The sequence below is a fragment of the Pan paniscus genome, chromosome 9 (assembly GCF_029289425.2).
Source record: "Pan paniscus chromosome 9, NHGRI_mPanPan1-v2.0_pri, whole genome shotgun sequence".
In the NCBI taxonomy this organism is placed as follows: Eukaryota; Metazoa; Chordata; class Mammalia; order Primates; family Hominidae; genus Pan; species Pan paniscus.
This window is the reverse complement of record NC_073258.2, coordinates 103,145,355-103,172,045: the sequence shown is the minus strand read 5'-3', so window position 1 is coordinate 103,172,045 and position 26,691 is coordinate 103,145,355. Positions and strand designations below refer to the sequence as shown.

General features: G+C 39.0%; 1 protein-coding gene across 2 annotated transcripts in view; it reads right to left on the bottom strand.

The window, feature by feature from the left end:
* Positions 1-23,984, bottom strand: part of BIRC2 (baculoviral IAP repeat containing 2) — a 29,556-nt gene extending 5,572 nt beyond the window's left edge. Inside the window, exons 1-5 of one of the 2 annotated variants that reach the window (XM_034933595.3) lie at positions 19,656-23,984; positions 16,279-18,428; positions 16,085-16,184; positions 4,046-4,124; positions 3,304-3,352 (exon numbers count right to left, since the gene is read on the bottom strand). In XM_034933595.3, the coding sequence (XP_034789486.3) occupies positions 3,304-3,352; positions 4,046-4,124; positions 16,085-16,184; positions 16,279-17,173 (1,123 nt within the window). In that variant the 5' untranslated portion in view covers positions 17,174-18,428; positions 19,656-23,984. The remainder of the gene's footprint in view (positions 1-3,303; positions 3,353-4,045; positions 4,125-16,084; positions 16,185-16,278; positions 18,429-19,655) is intronic. The other variant, XM_003828385.5, reaches the window with a different exon arrangement.
* Between the last annotated feature and the right edge of the window lie 2,707 nt (positions 23,985-26,691).

Below are 26,691 nucleotides of genomic sequence, written 5' to 3'. Positions count from 1 at the left end.
GAAATATCTCAAAGAAGTCTTCTAAGCAAAGAGAATAGCAAGTGTAAAAACTTTAAATTGAGGGAAAAGCTTGACATGATCAAGAAACAGAAAGAAGGTGGTAGAAGGTAAAAAAAGGAGGACAATGCCCAGATAAGCAGAGGCTTCCTAAGAGTTTATATTTTATTCTAAGTTTGGTAGAATATTCTAGGAGTGTTTCAAGCATGCAACTGATAAAACTTGACTTGTGTTTTCATAAGATGACTCTGGCAGCTCGGTGGAGATGTACTTTAATGGGGTAAACCAGAATCAGGAAAACTTGTTAGGATGTTAGACACAGATGACGGTAGTTTGGATTAGGTTAATAGTGGTGGAGGGTCGGGCGTGGTGGCTCACGCCTGTAATCCCAGCACTTTGGGAGCCAAGGTGGGCGGATCATGAGGTGAGGAGATCGAGACCATCCTGGCTAATCCAGTGAAACCCCATCTCTACTAAAAAAAAATACAAAAAATTAGCCGGGTGTGGTGGTGGGCGCCTGTAGTCCCAGCTACCTGGGAGGCTGAGGCAAGAGAATGGCGTGAACCCGGCGGGTGGAGCTTCCAGTGAGCCAAAATCGTGCCACTGCACTCCAGCCTGGGCGACAGAGCAAGACTCCAACTCAAAAAAAAAAAAAAAAACCGTGGTGGAGATGGTAAGATGTAGTCAGATTTGGCATATGTTATGAAGACAGAAATGAAAAGACTTCTGATAGATTAAATATACAAACTAAAGGAAGGAGAGGAATCAGAGATGATGCCTAACTTGAGCCAACTTTTAATGCTGGGAAATGAGTACCATTAACTGAGATGGGGAAGACCAAAGAAGGAACAAATCTGAGGGATGAAGAATGGGGAAGAAAATTTCTGGTTTGGTCATATTAACTCTACAATGTCTGTTACAGCCAAGTAGAGATTTAAACAGTTAGCTGGACATTCCAGCTTGGGGCTCAGGAAATGGAGAAATAAATTTAAGCTGAGCTATGAGGGGTACTCCAACATTTTGAAGTTTGAAAAAGGAGCAGCCAACAAAGGAAATTGTTCGGGACCAACCAGGGAAATAGAAAACCAAGAGTATGGGGTCTGATAAGTCAAGCAAAAAATGTGTCTTAAGAAAGATGAGGCCAAATGCAGTGGCTCATGCCTGTAATCCCAGCACTATGGGAGGCCGAGGCAGGCAGATTGCTTAAGCTCAAGAGTTTGAGACCAGCCTGGGCAACATGGTGAAACCCTGTATCTACAAACACACACACACACACACACACACACACACACACACACACACACACACATACACACACACTTAGCTGAATGTGATGGTGCATGCCTGTAGTCCCAGCTACTCGGGAGGCTGAGGTGAGAGAATCACCTGAGCCAGGGAAGTTAAGGCTGCAGTGAGCCATGATGGCACCTAACCACACTACAGCCTGGGTGACAAAGTGAGACCTTGTTTCAAAAAAAGAAAAAACAAAGACAAAGCACCCAGTGATTATCAAATGCTAATTAACAGGTCAAGTAGTGGATTTGCTAACACGGCAGTCCCTGGTTACCATGACAAGAACAGTTTCTAGCAGAACAAGTGAAAGAATGAAAGGTGAGGAAGTAAAACAGAGTTAAGCATAGATAAATCTTCCTAGGTATTTTGTTGTAAAGGGAAGCAGAGTAATAAGGTAATAGCTGAATGGGGACATTCATTCATGGAAATTTTCCTAGGATTAGCAAAAGTACATTATGTTTATATGCTAACATGAGTGATTCAGGAGAGGTGGAAAAATTGAAGACTCGAGAGAAAGGGTATGTCACTGCCAAAGTAACCTTCTTAAGTTGACAGTAGGGGATGGAATACAGAGGACAAGTAGAAGTAATGGCCTTAGAAAAGGGCAAGGACAATTCATCTTTTATGAACAAACAGAAAGAAAAGTACAAGGATAAATTATGTAGCCTAGTGGTTTTGCTGGTGAGGCAATAAAGCAGCTCTCTTTTGGATTCTATTTTCTTAGGGAAGCAAGGTTATAAACTGACAGTAAGGTGGGAAGAGAGTGTTACAAAATTATCAAGACAGAAAACAAGAAACAGTCATTTTAAAGATTGACAAAGTTATTTTATTAGGACCTATGGTAGAACTGCAGGGCAGCCTACTTAATAGCAGTGGTTATAAATTTTAAGAACAGCCCACACTGCTATCTATCTTTTCTAGGTCCATTACACGGGAGATAGTTGTCATGTACCCAGGTACTCTCCTTCCTATTTTCCAGTACTCTCCTTCCTATTTTCCAGTCAAATACTACCAAATCCTTCATCCAATCCTCCTGAGCCATGGTTTCTAAGACTCATACATCTTGGTCACCTTTCTCTGGTCCAGTTAACAAATCTGCCAATCTTTCTTGAAATGCTGTGCCACAAACAGAATGGCCCTTTGTAGATGTGATTGGCACATAAAACAGGGGATTACTACCTTAGCCATTTTAGACACAATAACATATGTATATTACATAAACTGACAGATGTGGCTAACATTAAGCTCTAATCAAAAGCTGTACTATTTCCTGCCCTTGCACTGAAATACAACATACCTGACTTAAATACCTAACATCTAGTCCAATTCTTGAATCATATGTGAATTGACGTTTTCCAAATCATGCTAACTCACAGCAAACTTTTCTTTTCTGGAGGGTTTATTATTTGCACTGCTTATTTGGCATTGCTTTGAACTATTTTTTGTTTTTCTTTTGCTTATGTCTCATTTCTCCAGTTGGAAGGTCAGCACTAAAAGTGATAAGTATAGCACTAGAACAAAAACTAGTACACTTTTAGGGTTCTCCACAGTGTCATTACACACACTCTCTCTCTCTCTCTATATATATATATATTTATTAGCTGACTTCCCAGTATTTTTCCCTATGGCTTCAGAAACTCTTTTAAAAAATACATACTTTCATTCCTACCTTTTTTTTTGGAGACGGAGTTTCGCTCTGTTGCCCAGGATGGAGTGCAATGGCATAATCTCAGTTCACTGCAACCTCCACCTCCTGGGTTCAAGCAATTCTCCTGCCTCAGCCTCCCGAGTAGCTGAGACTACAGGCACATCACACCCGGCTAATTTTTGTATTTTTAGTAGATGGAGTTTTACTATGTTGGCCAGGCTGGTCTCGAACTCCTGACCTCAGGTGATCTGTCAACCTCGGCCTCTCAAAGTGTTGGGATTACAGGCATGAGCCACTGCACCCAGCCTATTCCTAAAATTCTTATAAAAATTTACACTCTATACTTAAAATTATCTCATACATACTTGGTGGGTCAGCATTTTCTTCTCCAGTGGTATCTGAAGTTGACAACAGCTATGAAACAAGAGAAAAGTTAATAGGTAAAAGCAGATATCCCCAACAATCTGAAAAGAACAACACTAAAATAAGCTTACTTTAAGTAAATGTATATGTTCTTTTGAGAACTGAGTGATTTATGACCTTTGCTTTGCTTTCTTTTACCCTAATCACATAGATTTCCTTAAATTTCATGTCATCCCAAATTAGAAATCAAGTATTTCTCTAGTTTCAGGAAAGTAGAAAAATGTATCAGTGGTTTCTCATTTCATTTGGAAAATAAGATTTTAACTGGGTTACTCTCAAAGGGTCTCAGCTCCTAACAAGTTATTTTTTGTTTGTTTTTCTGGAAAACAGCAAAGAGACACTAAAGATCCTTCTCCAAACCCATCACAAATTTGTACAGTGGCAGCATAAATGATTTTTCAAAATAGTAAAAACAAAAAAACAATCTTTTTTAAAAAGCCCTCAAAAATCAAGTTGGTTACAAAAGTAAAAACCAAAGATGTCATTAACATGGATGAAAGTATGTACCTACAATTAATAAAAGAGAAATAAGCATAACTTCTAATATAGGTTGGTACAAAAGTGATCACGGTTTTGGCCATGACTTTCAATGGCAAAAATCATGATCACTTTTATACCAACCTAATAATATTTTTGTTATTATAAAGCAGAATTCAATGTTGTTAATTTTAAAAATGTATTTACCTGTTCAAGAAGATGAGGATATCTACCTTGAATCTCATCAACAAACTCTTGGCCTTTCATTCGTATCAAGAACTCACACCTAAAACATATGAGGAAAATTATTTTTAAAAATTGTTTCATATCAAATATAACCTGATCATTCTAGGAAAATGGCTTTCAAATCTTTCATTGTACTCCATAGTAAAAACATTTTACTTCACAACCCAGAACACATACATATCTAACAGGAACAAAATTATCATAAAACAATATACATCTTTCTGTGTGTTATATATTACGGTATTTTCTAATTCAATCCATTAACACAACAACAAAAAGAAAAGCGTCTGCACCTACAAAGGGGAACAAGTTGACTCCTGAAGAACACTATTATACACAATCTATTTTGTGCTTAAAGTGAACTACTTAACAGTTTCAGATACTATTAACTCAGTATTCCTAAAATGTGATCTTTCACAATACAATAACTGCTCATTTTTCTTCAATGTTCACTCTTCCATTACACTTGAGCCAGAATCCACTACCTTCCCTCCAAAAAATATGGAATCAAATATTTTTATCTATATATAATATGACAGTGTTTCTCAAATATTTGTTTTTAAACTGATAGGGCTTCTCAAAGATGTTCCAAGAAGTTCACATACCATCTATATCTATTCTATTCCTTTTGTTTCTTCAATAAATGATACTATACAACAGAATATTCATATGTTAAAAAAAAGGAACACTGACCTATGCCCATATTATGTGCAAAAATAGTAAAAATGGATCATATACCTAAATATAAAACCAAAAACAATAAAACTTCTAGGAAAAAGCCTTGTCTTTATTTGTCTTTACATTGGGTAAAGAATTATTAGACAAAAGACCAAAAACATATTCCACAAAAGATAAAATTGATAAATTGACATCATCAAAATTGAAAACATCTGCTCTTCAAAAGACAACATTAAAGAAATGAAAAGCCGCAGACTGAAAGTTTGCAAGAGTGACATCAGCAAGACAGCAGACTAGGAGACATCAGCCTTCTTCCACCCACAAAAAACAACAAAGAGACAGCTATACACAAATACAGCTCTGGAAGAACTCACTAGCCCAATCAGCCTACAGCAATAAAGTGAAAAAAAAAAAAAAAAAAAAAGGAGAATAACCACACAGAAAGGACTGCTGGGAGATCTGCTTAGCAGAGACATCTGGAGATGGCTAAGAACAAGGGGTGAGGGCTACCTGTATCAGTCATGTGGTGAGTGCCATTACAGTCCTCAGTGGCAAAGACTGCTAGGCTCCTCCCCAGAGCAGGTCCCTGGAGACCTCCAATAACCCTCAAGATAGCCACAGACTTCCTGCAGGTTTCACAGTGAAGGACCCTATAGTGTTCATTGATGCCGACCCCAGTAGCCTACTTTGCAGAGGACACTGACAGCTTTCACCATTAAGGTAACCAGCACCCACTGCTGCTGTGAACCCCCTGGAGAGGGAGACACTACTGCACTCCTCACCCTGAAAAAAAGCAGCTCTTGCACTGCCCAGACAGTGCAGCCCCTAACCCCCACATATGCCCCAGACCCCAGAGCCACAGCTGCTTCACATGTACCTTCATGTAAGACCTTTGCTCTGTGGCTGCTCTAATCACACACTCTCCAGATCCCAGCTCTCTGGCTGCTCTGCACACCTGCACTCCGCACCCAACTCAAAGGCTGCTCTATGTGCACCCACATCTGAGGCACTAGAAGCACCACTGCTGCAGGCTAGTCAACATCCTGAACCCCAGACCCGCTGTCTTTCTGCAGACACTTGCACTCCAAACCTTGGCTCTGTAGCTGCTCCACAGGTGTCCACGCCATCAGAGACATCAGTGCTGCCACCTCCACCAACACAACAAGCCCAAAGCCAGAACCTGTGCCACGAAGAATCCCCTTGGCCACAATGTCTCCCATGGGAGAAAAAGTGATGAAGAGGTCCCCAGCAGCCTCTGCCACTATAGACCAAAAAAAGCCTTGCTGCTGGTATGGATACCTGCAGCCTTGGATGTTGAGGACACCTGCAATCCTCACTGACAATGATCTGGGCTAATGGAGCTGCATGGAGTTCACAATGCTGGGCCTTCCACAGAGCCAGAACCACCACACCTACTGGCTGGCGCCCTCACCCTCACCCACAGGCAAAGATCTTTGCCCACAAAAAAAAAAACAAAAAAACAAACAAAAAAAACACACTAATCTGTAATGTCTACAAGTAATTCGTCCATCAAATACACAGATAACACAAGGCCACAAGAAACAGAAAGAAAAAAAAAAAAGAAACGTGACATTACCAAAGAAACACAGTAATTTTCCAGTAATCACCCACAAAGAAATGGAGATCTATGAACTAACAGATAAAGAATTCAAAATAATTGTTTCAAGCAAACTCAGTGAGCTACAAAAGAACACAGATAATGAAATAAAAAAATATACACAAACAAATGAGAAATTCAACACAGAGATAGGAATAATAAAAAGAAACAAATTCGGGAGCTGAAGAACATAACAACAAAAAATGCAACAGAGAGCATCAATAGCAGACCTGATCAAGCAGAAGAACCTGTGAACTCAAAGGCAGATCATGTGAAATTATCTAGTCAGAGGAGAAAAAAAGAAAAAAAAAAGAATAGTGGAGAAAGCCTACCTGAATTATAGGACACCATCAAGCAAAACAATATTTGCATTTTAAGAATTCAAGGCCAGGCACGATGGCTCACACCTGTAATCCAGCACTTTGGGAGGTTGAGGCGGGTGGATCACATGAAGTCAGGGGTTCAAGACCAGCCTGGCCAACATGGCAAAACCCCGTCTCTACTAAAAATACAAAAATTAGCTGGGCATGGTGGTGCACACCTGTAGTCCCAGCTATGTGGGAGGCTGAGGCAGGAGAATCACTTGAACCTGGGAGGTGGAGGTTGCAGTGAGCTGAGATCATGCCACTGCACTCCAGCCTGGGTGACAGAACAAGACACCATCAAAAAAAAAACCCAAGAAAATGAAAAACAAACCCGAGAATTCAAGAAGGAAAAGAGAGAAAGGACAGAAAGCTGATTTTAAAAAAAAAAATGCTGAAAACTTCATAAATCTAGGGAAAGATATCCAGGTACAGGAAGTTCATAGGACCCCATAAAGATTCAACCCAAAGAAGACTTCACTGACACACATTATAATGAACTGGCAAAAATAGAAGATGAAAGAGAATTTTAAAACTGTAACAGAAAAGAAACTCATCTTCTACAAGGGAATCCCTATAAGACCACAAGTGGATTTCTCTGCAAAAACCTTGTAGGCCAGGAGAGAGTTGGATGATATATTCAAAGTGCTGAAAGACAAAACTACCAGACAAGAATATGTATCCCAGCAAAGCTGTCCTTCAGAAATGAAAGAGATATAAACAGTCCCAGACAAACAAAAGCTGAGGGAGTTTATCACCACTGGATGTGCCTTACAAGAAATGCTGAAGAGTTCTCCAAGCTGAAATGAAAGGACACTAATTAGCAACATGGAAACATATGAAAGTATGAAACTCACTGGTAAGATAAATATATAATCAAATTAAGAATATTCTAAATTTGTAATGGTCATGTGTAAATTACTTAATTCTAAAATACAGGTTTTTTAAAAAAGTATTAAAAATAACTATAGCTTCAATAATTTTTTCATGAATACACAATATAAAATGCAAATAATGACATCAAAAACATAAAATATGTGCAGGAGGGTCTGAGTAACAGTACAGTTTTTTAATGCAATTGAAATTAAGTTGTTAGTGCTTGAAACAGACTACTATAACTATAAGATGTTCTATGTAAACCTCATGATAGCCACAAAGTAGAAACCAATAGTAGATGCACAAAAGATATAAAGGAATCAAAGCATACCACCACAGAAAATCATCTAAACACAAGGGAAGACAGCAAGAGAGGAAGAAACAAATAATCTGCCAAACAATCAGAAAACAATTACAAAATGACAGAAGTCTTTACCCATCAATAGTTACCTTGAATGTAAATGGGCCAAATTCTCCTATCAAAAGATAAAGAGCAGCTGAATGGATAAAGAAAACAAGATTCAGCTACAGGTTGTCTACAAGAGACTCAATTCACCTTTAAGCATATGCATGGGTATAGGAAAAAAGATATTCCATGCAAATGGAAACCAAAAGAGAGCAGAGGAAGCTAAAGTTTTATCAGATAGGGCAGACTTTACATCAAAAATTGTAAAAAGAGTCAGAGAAAGTAATTATATAATGAGAAAGGGGCCAATTCCACAAGAGGATATAGTATCTGTAAATATATATATGTACCCAACATCAGACCACCTAAATAAATAGAGAAAATATTAACAGATCTGAAGACATTAATAGATAGTAACACAATAATAGTAGAAGACTTCAAAAATCCTACTTTCAATAATGGATGGGTCATCCAGACAGAAAATCAGTAAGGAAATATTGGACTTCAACTATACATTGGATCTAATGGACCTAACATACAGGTTGAATATTCCTTATCTGAAATGCTTGGGACTAGAAGTGTTTTGAATTTTACATTTTTTAGATTTGGGAATACCTGCCTTATGTTTACCAGCTGAGCATCCCTAATCCAAAAATGCAAAACCAAAAATGTTCCAAAGAGCATTTCCTTTGAGCATCACGTTGGTACTCAAAAAGTTTTCAATTTTGGAACATTTTGGATTTTGGATTTTTGGATTAGGGATACTCAACCTTTATACAGAACATTCCATCAAACAGCAGATAATACACATTCTTCTTAAGCACACAAGAAAAATTATCCAGGGTAGATCATGCAGCAGGTCACAAAACAAGACTCAACAAACTGAGGAAGACTGAAATCCTATCAAGTATCTTTTCAGACCACAATGGTATATAACCAGAAATCAATAACAGAATGAAAGTTGGAAAGCTGACAACTATGTGGAAATTGAACAAAATACTCCTGAATAATCAATGGGTCAAAGAAGAAATCAAAAAGAAAATTTTAAAAAATCTCAAGAAATATTAAAATTGAAATGCGACATAGCAAAATGTATAGAACAAATGCAGTTCTAAAAGGAAAGTTTATAGCAATAATCGCCTATATTTAAAAAAAATCTTAAATAAACACCGTAATTTTACATCTAAAGGAACTAGAAAAAGTTAGCAGAAGGAAATAACAAAATCTCATGAAATAGAGACTACAAAAACAATAGAAAAGATCACTAAAACTAAGAGCTGGATTTTGAAAAGATAAGTAAAATCAACAAAGCTTTAGTTTGACTAGTAAAAAGGAAGACGAAAATAAATAAAATCAAAACCAAGAGATGTTACCATTGATAACACAGAAACGCAAATGACCATAAGAGACTACCATGAACAATTATTCACCAAAAAACTGTATAACCTAGAAGAAATGGATGCATTCCTAGAAACTTGTAATTTACCAAGACTAAAATAAGGAAGAAATAGAAGATCTGAAAAGACTTATAACTAGTAAGGAGATTGAATCAGTAGTCATAACTCTTCTGACAAAGAAAAGGCCCAGGAACAGATGATCTCATAGCACAGTTCTATCAAGAAGAAGAAAGAAGAAGAAAGGAAGAGGAGGAGAAGAAGGAAGAGGAGGAGGAGGAGGAAAGAAGGAGGAAGAAGAAAGAAAAGGGAGGAGGAGGAAGAAGGAAGAAGAGGGAGGGAAGAGGGAGTAAGGAGGGAGGAGGGGGGAATACTTCCAAACTCATTTTATGAAGCCAAGCATTACTCTGATACCAAAGCCAGACCAGGACAACACAAGAAAAGAAAATTACATGCCAATAGCCCTGATGAGCACAGATGCAAAAATCCTCAACAAATACTAGCAAACCGAATTCAGCAGCATACTAGAAGAATCATATATCAAGTGAGATTTATCCCTGAGATGCAAGGATGGTATGACATATGCAAATCAATAAACGTGATACCACACATTGACAAAATGAAGGATAAAAATCATATAACCAGCCAGGTGCAGTGGCTCACGCCTGTAATCCCAGCAGTTGGGAGGCCAAGGTGGGTGGATCACCTGAGGTCAGGAGTTTGAGACCAGCCTGGTGAAACCCCATCTCTACCAAAAATACAAAAATTAGCTGGGTGTGGTGGCATGCACCTGTAGTCCCACCTACTCGGGAGGCTGAGGCAGGAGAATCACTTGAACCCAGGAGGCAGAGGTTGCAGTGAACTGAGATTGCATCACTGCACTCCAGCCTGGGTGACAGAGCAACACTCCATCTCAAAAAAAAAAAAAAAAATTAATAATAATAATAATAATATAAACATCTCAACAGACACAGAAAAAGCATTTGACAAAATTCAACACCCTTTCAGGATAAAAATTCTCACCAATTTAGCTATAGAAGGAATATACCTCAACATAAGGACCATAAATGGCAAGTGCACAGTTAACATCATACTCCATAATGAAAACCTGAAAGCTGGCCGGGTGCAGTGGCTCACGCCTCTAATCCCAGCAATTTGGGAGGCTGAGGCCGGTGGATCACGAGGTCAGGAGTTGGAGACCAGCCTGGCCAACATGGTGAAACGCCATCTCTACTAAGAAATTACAAAAATTAGCTGGGTGCAGTGGCACGCACCTGTAATCCCAGCTACTCGGGAGGCTGGGGCAGGAGAATCACTTGAACCCGGGAGGTGGAGGTTGCAGTGAGCTCAGATTGCGCCACTGCATTCTAGCCTGGGCAACAGAGCAAAACTCCATCTCAAAAAAAAAAAAAAAAAAAAGCTTTCAGCTTTTCCACTAACATGAGGAACGAGACAAGGGTGCTTACTCTTGCCACGTCTATTCAATATAATACTGGAAGGGTTAGCCAGAGCAATTAAGCAAGAAAAAGAAAAAGGCATCCAAATCAGACTGGAAGAAGTCAAACTCTCTGTTTGCAGATGACATAATCTTATATATATAGAAAACCCTAAAGATGCCACCAAAAACAGTTAAAACTAATAAACCATCCAGAAGTTGTAAGATACAAAACCAACTTACAAAAGTCAGTACTAACAATGAACTATCTGAAAGAGAACTCAAGAAAGTAATCCCATGTACAACAGCACCAAAACAATAAAATACTTAGGAATAAATTTAACCAAGGAGGTAAAAGAGAAACACAATGAAAAACATATGACACTGATAAAGGAAACTGAAAATGACAGAAATAAATTTTTAAACAATCTCGTGTTCTTAAATTATAAGAATATTGTTAAAATGTTCATACTACCCATAACATTCTACAGATTCAATATAATCCCTACCAAAATTCCAATGACTTTTTTATCACAGAAATAGAAAAACCAATCATAAAATTTGTACGGAACTTAAGGCCCAGAATAGCCTAAGCAATCTTGAGAAAAAAACAAACAAAAAAAACAACTGGAGGCATCATACTTCCTAATTTCAAGCTATATTACAAAGCTACAGTAATCAAAACAATATGATACTAGCATAAAAACAAAGACATACACCAACAGAACAGAGAGCCCAGAAATAAAGCCACATATACAATCAATTAATCTTTGACAAGGGCACAAAGAACACACAATGTTGAAATGATAAGTCTCTTTAACAAATGGTGTTGGGAAAACTGGATATCCAACACCGTTTTTATGTAAAACAATAAAACCAGACCTCTATCTTATACCACCTACAAAAATTAACTAGAAATGGATTAAAAACTAAACATAAATCCAGAAACCATAAAATTCCTTAAAGAAAACGTAGGCTAAAAAGCTCCTTGGCACTGGTCTTGGCAATAATGTTTTGGGTATGACACCAAAAGCACAGGCAACCAAAACAAAAATAAACTGCGACTACAACAAGCTAAAAAGCTTCTGCTCAGCAAAGGAAACAATCGAGAAAATAAAAAGGCAACCTACAGAATGGGAGAAAATATTTGCAAATTATACATTTGATAAGGAGTTAATATCTAAAATATTTAAGGAACTTATACAACTCAATAGCAAAAAAACAAAAACAAACAAAAAAACCCAAATAATTCAGGTTAGAAAACGGGCAAAGGACCTGAACAGAAATTTTCCCAAAGATATACAAATGGCCAACAGGTACATGAAAAGGTGTTCAATGTCACTGATCATCAGGGAAATGCAAATTAAAACCAAAATGAAATATCACCTCCCACCTGTAATGATGCCTTATTATCATCGGAGACAAGAAATAACAAAAGTTGGCAAAGATGTGAAGAAAAGGGAACCCTTGACCATTGTTGGTAATTTACTACTGTCATTATGGAAAACAGTATAGAGGTTGCTCAAAAAACTAAAAATAGAATTAGCATATGATCTAGCAATCCCACTTCTGTGTACATATCTGAAAGAAATGAAATCAGTATCTCAGAGATATCTCTACTCCCATGTTCAAGCAGCTATATGGAAACAACTTAAGTGTCTACTAAGGGATGAATGGGGGATGAGCCTGGCCGGGCGTGGTGGTTCACGCCTATAATCCCATCCACTCCGGGTGGATCACTTGAGATCAGGAGTTTGAGACCAGCCTGGCCAACATGGTGAAACCCCGCCTCTACAAAAACAGAGTAATTAGCCGGGCATGATGGCAGGTGCCTATAATGTCAGCTACTCAAGAGGCTGAGGCAGGAGAATCGCTTGAAGCCAGGAGGTGGAGATTGCAGTGAGCCTAGATGGTGCCACTGCACTCCAACCTGGACGACAGAGTGAGACTCCATCTCAAAATAAATAAAATAAAATAAAATCCTACCATCTGCAACATGAATTAACCTGGAAGGCATTATGCCAAGTGAAATATGCCAGAGAAAGACAAATACAACTGGCCCTTGAACAACACAGGTTTGAACTGCACGTGTCCATTTACACCCAGATTTTTCTCAACCAAATGCAGATCACATTTGCAGATGTGAAACCCACATATTTGGAGGGCTGAATTTTGGATGCACAGGTTCTGCAGAGTCAACTTCTGGACTTCAGTATGTGCAAATTTTGGTATACGTGGGGGTCCTAGAACCAGTCCTCCGAGCATACCAAGGGACAACTATACTGTATGGTATCCAAACTCACAGAAACAGAGAGTAGAATGCTGGTTGCCAGGGATAAGGGGGTAGGTGAAATGGGAAGATGTTGGTTAAAGAACACAAACTTTCTGAGGATCTAATGTACAGCACATGGTGACTATAGCTAATAATACTGGACCTTATACCTGAAATTTGCGAAAGAGCATCTTTTAAGAGTTCTCACCAAAAAAAAAAAAAGAAAGTTACTACATAGGGTGATGGATTTACTGAGATTAAAGATTATTCCCAGTTGAAATGTGGGCTGGGCTCAGTGGCTCATGCCTGTAAGCCCAGCACTTTGGGAGGCCAAGGCAGGCAGATCACTTGAGGTCAGAAGTTTGAGACTAGACTGGCCAACATAGCGAAACTGCGTCTCTACTAAAAATACAAAAACTACTGAGTGTGGTGGCGTGTGCCTATAATTCCAGCTACTCGGGGGGCTGAGGCTTGAACCCAGGAGGTGGAGGTTGCAGTGAACTGCCATCTTGCCACTGCACTCCAGCAGTGATAGGTGATGGAATGAGACACTGTCTCAAAAAATAAAAAAAAGGAAAAAAGAAATGTGTTGTTTTCAGAGAAGCATTTACAAAACACGCCCCTACATCTTCTCCCTTAATCATTTAAAACAAAACACAAGTTACAAAAATAAAGATTTTGATTTTGTTTTATAAGGTACAAAATGTAGCAGTTCCAACACTGGAACTTGGAAGCTGTTTTTGTCTTTGATACCACAACATGAATTAAATTTCAAATTAATGTATATAATCCCATAGAGCCCAGCATAATTAAGTCATTTAAAAGTCTGATAAAACATGCTTTTTAATTTTAAACATAATTAATAATTTAGTCATTTTTCAGTGTAAAAAAGTCAAAATTTATCTTGATATATTATGAATATTAATGATATAACTTTAAAATACAACTTTTAACAATGTACTGATCCATAATAAAGTATTTGTTACTTCAAGTTTCTTTTTCATCATATATCATACAAAATGACGAAAACTTTTAAAATTTCCTGAAGGGGTTCAAGAGATTCTTCATTATTGTGAAAGACACTCACAGGTAAAAACATAATCTGTGATGTATGATTCCACTTATATATGATGCCTAGAGTAGTCAAGTTCATAGAGACAGAAATAGAATGGTGCGGCAGGGGGCAGTGGCTCATGCTTGTAATCCCAGCACTTTCGGAGGCAAAGGTGAGCAGATCACTTGAGCTCAGGAGTTCAAGACCAGCCTGGCCAACATGGTGAAACCCTGTCTCTACTAAAAACCCTGTCTCTACTAAAAATTCAAAAAAATTAACCAGGCATGGTGGCAGGCACCTATAATCCCAGCTACTCAGGAGGCTGAGGCAGGAGAATCGCTTGAACCTGGGAGGTGGAGGTTGCAGTGAGCCAAGATCGTGTCACTGCACTCCAGCCTGGGTGAGAGAGTGAGACTCCACCTCAAAAAAACAAACAAGGGCTGGACGCGGTGGCTCACGCCTGTAATCCCAGCACTTTGGGAGGCTGAGGTGGGTGGATCACGAGGTCAGGAGATCGAGACCATCCTGTCTAACATGGTGAAATCCCGTCTCTACTAAAAAGTACAAAAAATTAGCCGGGCGTGGCAGCGGGCGCCTGTAGTCCCAGCTACTCGGGAGGCTGAGGCAGGAGAATGGCGTGAACCCGGGAGGTGGAGCTTACAGTGAGCCGAGATCGCGCCACTGCTCTCCAGCCTGGGTGACAGAGTGAGACTCCGTCTCAAAAAAAACAAAAAGAGAAAGAGAATGGTGGTTGCCAGGATGTTGGGGAATGGGATAATGGTGAATTAGTACTTGATGGGTAGACAGTTTCAGTTTGGGAAGATGCAAAGGTTCTGGAGATGGATAGTGGTATAATCGCAGAACGGTTAAGAATGTACTTAATGACACAGAACTATACACTTAAAAAATGGTTAAGATGGTAAATGTTATGCCTATTTTATCACTATTTTAAAAAATCATCTAGGCCAACCCCTCCTCATTTTACAAACAACGTCCAAGTTCACATAGCTACTCAATTACAAAGACAATTTAATTCTATTTCTACTAATAACACTGCCCCTAAATTATTTCTAGGCTATAATAAAAAAAGACACTGCTAGAGACAAAGTGGCTAAAAGGAGGTAAATGACAGATAAAAAAAAAATTGTACAGAAAAAATAATTTACAATTACAATTAAAATGGGCAGTCAGATATGCTTTTTTCTTTTTTTTTTTTTTTCCTTTTTTTTTTTTGAGACAGAGTCTTGCTCTGTTACCCAGGCTGGAGTGCAGTGGCACAATCCTGGCTCACTGCAGCCTCTGCCTCCTGAGCTCAAGCGATTCTCCTGTCTCAGCCTCCCAAGAAGCTGGGACTACGGCCACGCGCCACCACGCCCAGCTAGTTTTTGTATTTTTAGTACATACGGGGTTTCACCATGTTGGTCAGGCTGGTCTCAAACTCCTGACCTCAGGTGATCCACCTATCTCGGCCTCCCAAAGTGCTGGGATTACAGGTGTGAGCCACCACGCCCATCTAAGATATGCTCTTAATACATGGACTTTTACATTTGACTTATTCCTGCATCCATTCTATGTCCCTTCTTGTTTTCCTGTTCTTACCTTTTTCTAACGTCTTTTTAATCTATTTTATATGCCTTTGTAATCCTTAAGTACTCTTTAAAAGAAGATGGGAAATAAATAAAATGTATGGTCATACTTGTAACTGACTTACAAAAGTACACAGAAGACTGCAGAATATTTTTCAACAAAATAATTAAAGTTAAAATGTGATCTTTTAGAAGGATAATTCCCCAATGGCATAAAAGAGGCTTTGTTATAATTTAAAGGTAAACAAAATCATGTAGGCATGCCTACTTCTTTTAAGCACAGAGTTTTTTGTACAAATACCTTTTTCAAAACAATTACCTTGGAAACCACTTGGCATGTTCTACCCATGGATCATCTCCAGATTCCCAACACCTCAAGCCACCATCACAACAAAAGCATTTGACATCATCATTGCGACCTTCAGGAAAAAAAAGACTAAATATTGAAAACACGTATGTTCTAATATGTAAATTAAAATAAAATGATAAAATGTATAGTTATTTGCTTCTTACCCACATAATAAAAACCAGCACTTGCAAGCTGCTCAGGCTGAACTGGAACACTAGATGGCCAGTATATAAATGTTCTCATTCGAGCTGCATGTGTCTGCATGCTCAGATTTGAAATGCTAAACCTCAGAGTTTCTAGAGAATTTTCCAAAAATGGACAGTTGGGAAAATGCCTCCGGTGTTCTGACATAGCATCATCCTTTGGTTCCCAGTTACTGAGCTTCCCACCACAGGCAAAGCAGGCTACCCTATCTCCAGGTCCTATATAATAAAAACCAGCTCTTGCCAATTCTGATGGTGACAAAAAAGTTAATGGCCACATATGGTAGGTAAGAAATCTGGCTTCTTCAGTACTCATTGCATAACTGTAGGGGTTAGTCCTCGATGAAGAGATGTCTTCAACTGCTCTAGAATTAAGAGGGTTTGGAGAAAGGCTGGAGTAAGAACCACTGAACAAGCTACTATGTTCCAAGGTGGGAGATAATGAATGTGCAAAACTGTTTCTCATTGGAGACGTATTCTTAGAGGTGGATCCCAGACTAGCTGAAACCAGATTCTGAATAAAGCTACAGCTAGGATACAGCTGTTTATGCTTTTGAATAGGACTGTCTCCTAGTTTCCAGTTATCCAGCATCAGGCCACAACAGAAGCATTTGACCTTGTCATTCACACCAGTATAATAAAAACCAGCACGAGCAAGACTCCTTTCTGAGACAGGAACCCCGGCGGGGAAAGTTGAATATGTAGACATTCTGTAGAGTTCACAGGAAAAGTCATACTTCATTTTTTGTTTGTTGCTGTTTGTCCAATCTGACAAGATCGTGCTATCTTCCATTATACTCTTAATGTTTTGATACGAGGGACCTGGGAAAAGTCTTTGGGAGGCAGTTTTGTGCATGAGTAGGTGACAGTACTGTTTGATAGCTAAAACATTCACATGAAATTTCTTCACATGAACTAAGATTTTTACCACAAAAAGAAATCAATGATAGACTCTTATGTAGAATTTACTACACTTTCTTTACTGGATTTATCTCAGTTTATATTCAGGTAGGATGAGTATCTCTCTGAATTACCAAGATACTACTTAGAACACAACTCTCTGGGGTTGTAGTAACTCTTTTAGGTAACCTAAGTGCTATTTGTTCATAATCTTGAGTAATACTAACTTAAAGCCCTGAAAGGTGGATGCACTTCTGAAAATGTTAAAACTCCTTGATTTTTCACAGAGATTTATATTAACAAAATTCTAAGCAACTATAGAATACCGAAATTATGCCTTTTATTTATATTTGGTTACAAGCTATGAAGCCTGAATAACAGACCAATTACTGATTATGCCACAAGGTAAAAAATTATATGCAGGCTTCTTTCCCTATAAGCACTTTAACATGACAACCCAAAAAATCTCATTTTATTCCAATAAACAAAAGTAATTAAAACCTTCATATGTCACACTATTTAAAGGCTAAGTTCACACAGCTGATCATCATAGTATTTACTTAAGTGGGCTAAATTACTTCAGCTGACAACTTTTGGGGAAGTCAATACCCACAAGCTTTGTTGAACCTGTGCCTGCTATAGTGCTTGATGTCAAATGAATTTGGCTTAAAGTTCACAAACTGTAAACTCTATCTTTGTTAAATATCATTTGTATTTGTTTCCATTTCCTGCAGCATCATGTTGACTTTCTTCCTAACTTTGTATACCACTATTATTCTTGATCAACTGAAGGTATTTTCTCCATAAACTTAGTTAGCCATAAAATTTCCACAGCACACTTTTTACACTGCATTTAAAAACTAAATAACCTGTTCATCATTTAAGGACTATTCAGCTATAATTATCAGTCATGTTGTAAACATTAATCAATTTATCACAAGATAAAACTTGTCCTTTCTAGTGTTATCAGAAACGCCTAACAAAATATTGTACTACCAAAAAAGTACTGCTTAGCATAAAGTATCAGTAATCAACTCTACTAGCCTTCTTTCTGAAAACTCTTCAATGTTTTAAAAATATAATTCATACACAAAATTACACTCCATAGAATTCAAACTATATCCCTTTATAAAGTTTCGAGATCTCCATAATGGGATTTATTACTGCAGGGGGACAAAATAGGGATAGGGAGATTCTTCAGGGTTGTAAATCTGAAAAGAAAAAACAAAAAGTATTTTAGAAAACTGTATTTGCATGCCAAATAGAACTTACATACTCCTCAATTTATTCAGTAAAGTCTAAGACTAATTCACACTTTAGATAATACATCTTAATTCCAGCAATTTGTCACAACTTTCTAAATGAAAAAGCTATTAATTAAAATAAGTAAATGCAACATACTCCCCATAGCACTAACTATACGTGTCTTTAAAACGCATAACTTTAGAGACAGATGGAAATTTTCACACAGGAAACATTTTGTCCTTGCTCTCCTCCCCTTTTCTGGCCTAAAGATAACTCTGGCACTCTGCTGGAGGCAAAGGCACATTGGTTAAAAAGACAGAGACATACACTCCACTACACCCTGTCAGCAGCAGTACAGCAGGAATTAAGACAGCAACGTTAGTTTGTAATATCAAGTCTCTCCACGACTAGGAAAACTGCAGTAAAATGCACCACGAGTTCATTAATATAAACTCTTAAACTCTGCCATTCCCTTACAATTTCAAAGCAACGACCACAGAAAGCAACTCGAAAACAAAACCTAACACAGTGGCCTGTGAAACAGTGGCTCCGGCACTACGACCACTGGCATGATTGCTTTAATTACACCCAGTCTTATATCCTATCTTTAAATGAAAGATTTTTATCTACGTGCACCGCACTGCTGCTTTCTCTTTACGCAAATTGCAGCTGGGCAGGGGATAGGATGGAAGGGAAAAGAATAGAAACTATGGGATTTACCCAATAATTTCCCAGAGTTGCTTCTCACAATACACAACAGACGACTACTGGAATGACAGAGCGCAGTGGCAACTATGAAACATGAAATATCGCCGCCACCGAAATATCTTCGTTTCAATGTATTACATTAAAAGAACGCCGAGGGCTAAGTTTAAAACCTTGCAAAAACTGCGAGAAAACATCTTGGTCAAAGTCCAAGGGCCAGAAGAGTGGGCGGCGGCCAGAGGAGGCTTGAAAACAAGTCATTCTAAAAATCGCTTTGACTGCAAGTCTCGAAGTTGGGGCTTCCGAATCCAATAAAACCTTGGCGAGAGTAGAAAGCAGAGAGCCCCCGGCGACCCTCGACCCTTGGCCGAAGGGCCTCAGGCCCCGTCCTTCCTCGTTCGGCCGCCACATCAGGGAAGTGGGCCCCCGCGGGCCCTCGCGTCCCCACCCGACCCGCGCCGCCCGAGCCCGGAAGGAGCAGCACTCACCGCAGTGCGGGCGCAGCAAACACGGAAGCTGCGCGGCTGCCTAGAGGCCTCCTCAGAGCCGGGAATCAGCGGAGCCGACAAGGAGATACGGCCCGCTCGGCTCGGATCAGCCCGGGTGCTCCCGAAGCCCGCCGCCCCATCCGGGCTCACTCCGACGCACGATGACGTCAGCGCGCCCGGCCGAGGACCAGCGTTAGCCGCCGCGCGAGGGCGCCCGGGAGGCTGGGGCCGGAAAGCGGAACCGAGAGCGCTTTCCGCCGTGGGGCGATGAACCTCCGGGAAAGACGCTGGGAGGCCCAGGGACGCCCGGCGCAACTGGACGCTCATCGGGAGTCACGGGGTCGACCCTCAGGGGAACGGGGACTATCCGTATCAACTCGGTGTTTGTTCGTTTTCTTCACCTTGCGGTTTGTGCCCCCTCCACATTTCCTCTCTGTGCCTACCATTCTCCTGGGGGACGTGGCAAACCGTGAGCCGCTGCGTTTGACTTTTGGGAAACCCTGCGGAAACGCCCTGGCGCCGGTGGTTTTGCGCGTCCTACCCTGTGTCACCTCAGGGTTATGATCTGGCCCCTGGCAAGGCTCCCCAAGTGTGATGCCTCCCTGCGTCGAGATGACTGCATTTTGAGGATGGAGTCAGTCTGGTGGCATTTTTTGCTTAAGTAAACAATTGTAACCGTTTGTGTAGCATCAGCGTTCAACTGCTGCCTGTGCAAATCGAAAAAAGCGAAACGTTGGAAACTAGGAAGCATCAGATGAATAATTCTGAATACTTGATGTCAACGGGAGTATCTTGTTTTTAAACTTTTGGTTTTCTGTTCTGGAGACAAACAGTTCATATGCACTAAAGAAAAAAGTGTCATTATTTCAGATGCTCATTGCCAGCAAAGAGAACTGTATTGCAAGTCAGGCTTCACTCCCAGTATTTTCTGAATGTTTCAATAAAATGAAATATATACGTCTGCCTGTGTATTGGTGTACATGCACATATAATTCTACATAAACCACAGAGGAGCCCAATTTTTTTTAATGCTTAGGTAATAGAAAATTTGTAAATAAAAACCCTTGGCTTTTGCTAGTCATGGACCTTTTGTATCCCCCCGCCATACTCCCCCAATAGTGCCATAGACACAGTATCGTGCAGTAAATGTTTGTGGTATGACAGCCAACGAACGACTTTTGAAGTTGACGCTCTTTGCCCATTGAATCCGATGCTTGCTTCTCTCTGGGGAACTCCAAGGGGCAAATATTTTAAAAACTTCCAAATAGCAAGCCACTTAATTAGGGAGCCGGGGGAATTCCAAGACCCTGAACCATTTCCCATTTCCTGTCTGTGTCATTTCTGCCTGCCAGTCAGTCACAGAACAGGAGGTCTACTGTTCCAATGTTAATAGTCAAAGAAAGTGAGTGTAACAGTTTGTAATACAGAGAAAAGAAATGCCATGGCTCCCAATGACTAAAAACTTCCAAAAATGCACCTGGGGCTTGGTAGTAGTTTAGTATTTAGTTCAAGTCACTATTTCTCGGAAGGTTACAGAACATTCCCAACACATGTGGGAAAATATATATAGCAAGAATTGTTCATTCTGAACTCAAGATTATTTCTCTTTTTCAGTTCTTGTCCTGACCAAAACAGTAAGATAATGAATATACTTAAGTATAGGGGAAAGCTTGCATTTCAAAAACTCAAAAGCCTTAGATATTTTTAACAAAAAATATTTGTAATATTTACATATAATAAATAGTACCTCATAACTTTTAATCTTGTATAACTTTGTAGTCTAGTGTTACAGCTAGTTAATTCAGTTACCTGTTTATTCAGTTAATTTTTTTTCATTTTGCTAGTATAAAGTTGCTGTTAATATTAAAAAAATAAGCTATGTATGTCTGCTGCAGTTGCCATTCTAACGTTTTTCACATTTATGTAGAAAAAAATATTTACAGTATTTAAAACAATTTTGAAGAAGAAAAGTAAGATTGGAAGGTCTTGTCCTACCAGGTAATGAGTTACAATAAAGCCATAGTAATTGAGACAGTCTTGTATTATTAAACGCCCTAAGATGGACAATTAAAGGAAGGAGATACAGAGCCCCAAGAAGAGACCCATATCTATGTATTTGGGAATTTGATATACTGGCATTATGTATTAATGAGAAAATGATTAATTAATAAGTAATGCTGAATGAATGGTTATTCTAATGGAAAATAAAATTAGATCACTACCATATACTATTTAAAAATCTCTGCCGGATTTTTTTTTAAAACCCTCAAAAGTAAACAGCCATCATTATGAATCCAGGGATTTAAAGAAGTTTGGTGAGTTGTAATCCATTGTAGCTATTACCACTATTAGTGCTCAAGTTGTTTATTTTAGGCCGGTGAGAGTTTACTCAGGTTGGCTCCTGAGTCTTTTTGATACTTTCCTAGTAGTCTTTGCTTTCCAGGCTCATTTTGTGTATTTCTTACTCCATACCCATAATAAGCCATTACTCCTAAGTGCCCTGGATCCTTTAGTGGGAAATGATATTTAAAGAGCATAATCTGAATGTTTGTCTCCTTTAAGCTGGCGCTGCAAGGAACAACAAACAAACAAACAAAAAATGTTTGTCGTGTTGTTAATGAGTTTGATTGTTTCTATACCTGTTCAATGGACAGAGCTGGTTAGCATGGGTTTGTTTTGGTTTGGTTTTTGTCTTTTAAATCAAATGTATTATGAACTCATTGATACTTCCAATTCAAATTCAGGAAGTCAAGGTTTTATTTAACCTCTTTGATTACACATCTGTAACTCCCTTTATTTTGAAAATCCTTGGTCTCCCCTCTACTTTTTCCTTCTTGCCCTATAAGTAATGACTTAAACACTTTTTATGATTCATTTTTTCATTTTAAAAATTTAATTATGCATGTTTATACCTACCCTTTTCTTAGATAAACAGTAGTAGCACACTTTTCTCCACCTTTTTTCACTTTATAATAAATTCTAGAGATTGTATAATACTAACATATAGAGCTATTCCTCATTTCTATATAGTACTCCATTGTGTAGATGTGCCATAATATATTCAACTTGAACAATGTAATTCAGAAAGCAGCCAAAAACTTTTAGGGCTGTGTCAAAGACTAAGGAGCCAGCCTGAATAAGCTCCCCAGCCATAGATAAAATTAGTACCATAATATATTCAGCTACTTCCCTATGGATGGACATCTGGGTGGTTTCCAGCCTTTTGCTATTACAAATAGTGCTGTAATGAATAATCATGGGAACACATCTTATTTTAGGATATATTCCCAGAAGTTAGTTCAAATGGTAAATCCATACGTAAATTTGCCTAATATGGCCACATACCCATCCATGAGTATGTTGGCATTTTGCAATCCAATCAGCAATGTATGTGAGTGCCTGTTTTTCCCACAGCTTTATCAGTGGAGTAAGTTGTCAGACATTTGGATTGTTGCCAACCTGTTAAATAATAAATAGTATTTCAGTTCAGTTACCATTTTTTATTGCTATATTATGAATGGGATTGAAAAACTTTTCCTATGCATCAATTGTATATGTAATGTTTTATTTATTTTTTTAAGTTAGGTGAGTATAAAAGAATGTTAGGATTGGTTGTGAGGTATTGTTAAAGAAAAAAAAATTCTGACGTTTGTTAAAATGGTAAGGAAGACTTTATTCAGGACTGTGCAATCAAAACATTGTAATAGGGAAGCAAGATTGGGCTCAACTGGGAATACAGCAAGGACAGCTGGGGTATTTATAACCAACAGGTAGAGTAAGGAGGGTCAGTGGATAGAAAAGTACTAAAAGGAGACATCAAGGGTGGTAGGATTCTTGCTGAAGGCAGGCTAAGGGCTTATACTTCAGAAGTGGAGAATGAGGAACTTGATCAGATACCCAGAGTGGCGGGATCCTCACTAAACTGACAGGATTCTTATTAAGACTGAGGTAGGCCAACAATTACAGGTGGGGTAGGGCCCAAAGTCAAGGCCTAGTCAAGAAGAGGGCTCAGAAGAGGCTCAGAAGTTTGGTCAAAGAGATAGTCTTTGTCAGTATGTACACAAATGACATGCATATGTTCCTGAATTTTTGAATTTTTTAAAAAATTCAAATAGGACATTAAGAACTTACAAATTTGGGTCACATCAGAACTTCCCTTTCCAACTTTTAGTCACTTGCAGGCATCCCAAGCATTACGTTTTCATCTGTTTAAAAAAAAAAAAAAAAGTCACTTCATATTTCTGTGGTAAGACTTTGGATTTTAATTTTCATAAAACCCTTCATTAGGGTTTTGGAACTAGAGAGGATCCAATAGCTCCCTTGATTTAATCAGTTTATTTTGTATATAAGCACTCAGCCAAGGTAATTGCTAAAAAGATTTTTATAGATAATATTGAGACTCTTAAAATCCAAGACGGCTTTAAAATGTTGGCATCTGTATCAAAAGTCAGGTTTTAAAAATTTACAGAAATATTATTTAAAGGCTTAATTAGTAAACCTTAATAATTTAATGTAAATTAGAATTTCAGCAACTCCAGTTTCAAAAATCAATGAATTAAAAGTTAGGAAAATAAAGGTGTTAAAGACAGCCTGAGTATATTGGGCACATATTGTTTGCTTCTTCACGTCAGGCTGGGACCATTAGCTCAAAACTTACCTTATCTAAGCTCAAAATTTTATCCATGTAATTGCTTAAATGTAGCTCAGATGGGCCGGGTGCAGTGGCTTACGCCTGTAATCACGGCACTTTGGGAGGCAAAGGCAGGCGGATCGCCTGAGGTCAGTAGTTTGAGACCAGCCTGGCCAACATGGTGAAACCCCATCTCTACTAAAAATTACAAAAATTTTCCGGGCATGGTGGTGCATGCCTGTAGTCCCAGCTACTTGGGAGGCTGAGGCAGGAGAATCTCTTCAACCCAGGAGGTGGAGGTTGCAGTGAGACATTGCACTCCAGCCTGGGATACAGAGCAACACTCCATCTCAAAAAAAAAAAAAAAGTATATATATATATATATATACACACACACACACACACATATAGCTCAGATGGCCATGTTTTTAGCCATTTAGAGTCTGCCTGCTAGCCAAAGATAAAACCGTACCTGGCATCTGTTAACCAAAGATAAGACAAAGCATAGAGCTATAAGAGACCCCAAACCTCTGCTGCCCTTCCAAGTTCTCTAACTCAGAGACTCCCCATCTTATCTTGTAGCTGTACAACATCCTAGACACATAAATCCCATTCCTGCTTCTCCCCTACCCCAGGAGTAGTTCCCTTGCCTTCTTCCCCTTCTGCATGGTGGCCATACACTTCTGCCTCTGAAAGGTGTCCAGCTGTGAGGGATGTCCTCCTTACATGCAGTCTGTCAAGCACCACCCAAATAAAGCTTGTTGCATGCTACTGCCACCTTGTGGTCACATCTCTTCTTTGATCAGCCCCAAAATCCTTGAACTCAGAAAAACCTTATGTTTAGGGGAAAATAGTCACAAGAAATACTGACAAACACAAGGCAGAGAGGACCTTGTTCTTCCTGTACATATTTCCTGTCAAGGAAGGAAAAAAGAATTCTAGGATCCCAAAAGCCGATGGAAGTCCGGGAAAAGCCTTTCCTATGGATTTCCAGAAGGCAATCAATCATGCAAAGGACTAAGCGCACAGAGGCACAGAGATGTTAAATAATTGCCCAAGCTTACTCTGCTGTGATTGGAATCCAAAGACTGAACTTTCAATTCCTGTGCTACTGCCTCTCCTAAATTACAGTGTCTCAAATCAGATAATGAATATAGACACTTAGTACATTTGAGTTCCATAAATATCAAGCTGGGCGTGGTGGCTCACGCCTGTAATCCCGGCACATTGGGAGGCTGAGGTGGGTGGATCACTGGAAGCCAGGATTTCAAGACCAGCCTGGCCAACATGACGAAACCCCGTCTCTACTAAAAATACAAAAACCAGGTGTGGTGATGCACACCTGTAATCCCAGCTACTTGGGAGGCTGAGGCATGAGAATTACTTGAGCCTGGGAGTCGGAGGTTGCAGTGAGCTGAGATCACACCATTGCACTCCAGCCTGGGCAACAGAGTTAGACTCTGTCTCAAAAACAAAAACAAAACAAAATACCAAAAGTAAATAAATGTCAGTGAATTGTTGTTATTAAGATTCTAATGCCTATATCTGTGCCTTATGCTCTTTCCAGAGTTGAAATGCCATGCCTCCTCATCCAAAATCAGTTCCAATTCCCATCTCCTACATGAATCCTTTTAAACTAGGGTGATCTTTCCTCTCTAAAGATTCCTTTTGATATCTAAAGGCAGAATTTGGCCCATGATCTACTTTATCAATGATTCTGCCTTAGTACTTTATCAGCAGTGGTATTTAAAGAGGAAGAAATCTCCTCTCACATTCCATGTTCACTCACAGGAAGCCATTCATTCATTCATTCATTTACTCAATAAGGGTCTATTCTGTCAGGCCCTGTGCTCAGTGCTACACATATAATGGTGAACAGAAAACATGATTATTGTCCTCGTGGAAAATTTGACAACAGACTATGGCATTAAAAACTGTAAATATAAATTGTGTTAAGTGTTATGAAGAAAAAGAACAAAGGGTCTACTAAAGAGACTATCAAAGGGATATAATCTAGATGGGAGAAGTCAGAGAAAGACAGTCTGAGAAAGTAACATGGAGGCTGACACCTGAAGAATGAGTAGGAATTTGCCAGGGAAAGAGTGAATTAAAGAAGATTCCAGTCAAAGACCCTGAAGCAAAAGAGAGTTTGACATATTTAGAAACTGATGAAAACCAAGGTGGCTGAAAGACAGTGAGCAATGGGTAGAGTGGCAGAAAATAAATTTGAAGACTATCAAGGGACATGTTGACCTGAGGAGGAGCAGGAATATTGTGCAACTTGAAAAAATACCTGTTATTTGCACAGTACAAACTCTGCAAATGAGACCTTGCCTAAATCTTGACTCAAGATTTAGAAGTGGGCATGGTTTTGTTTTGTTTTGTTTTGTTTTGTTTTTTGAGCTG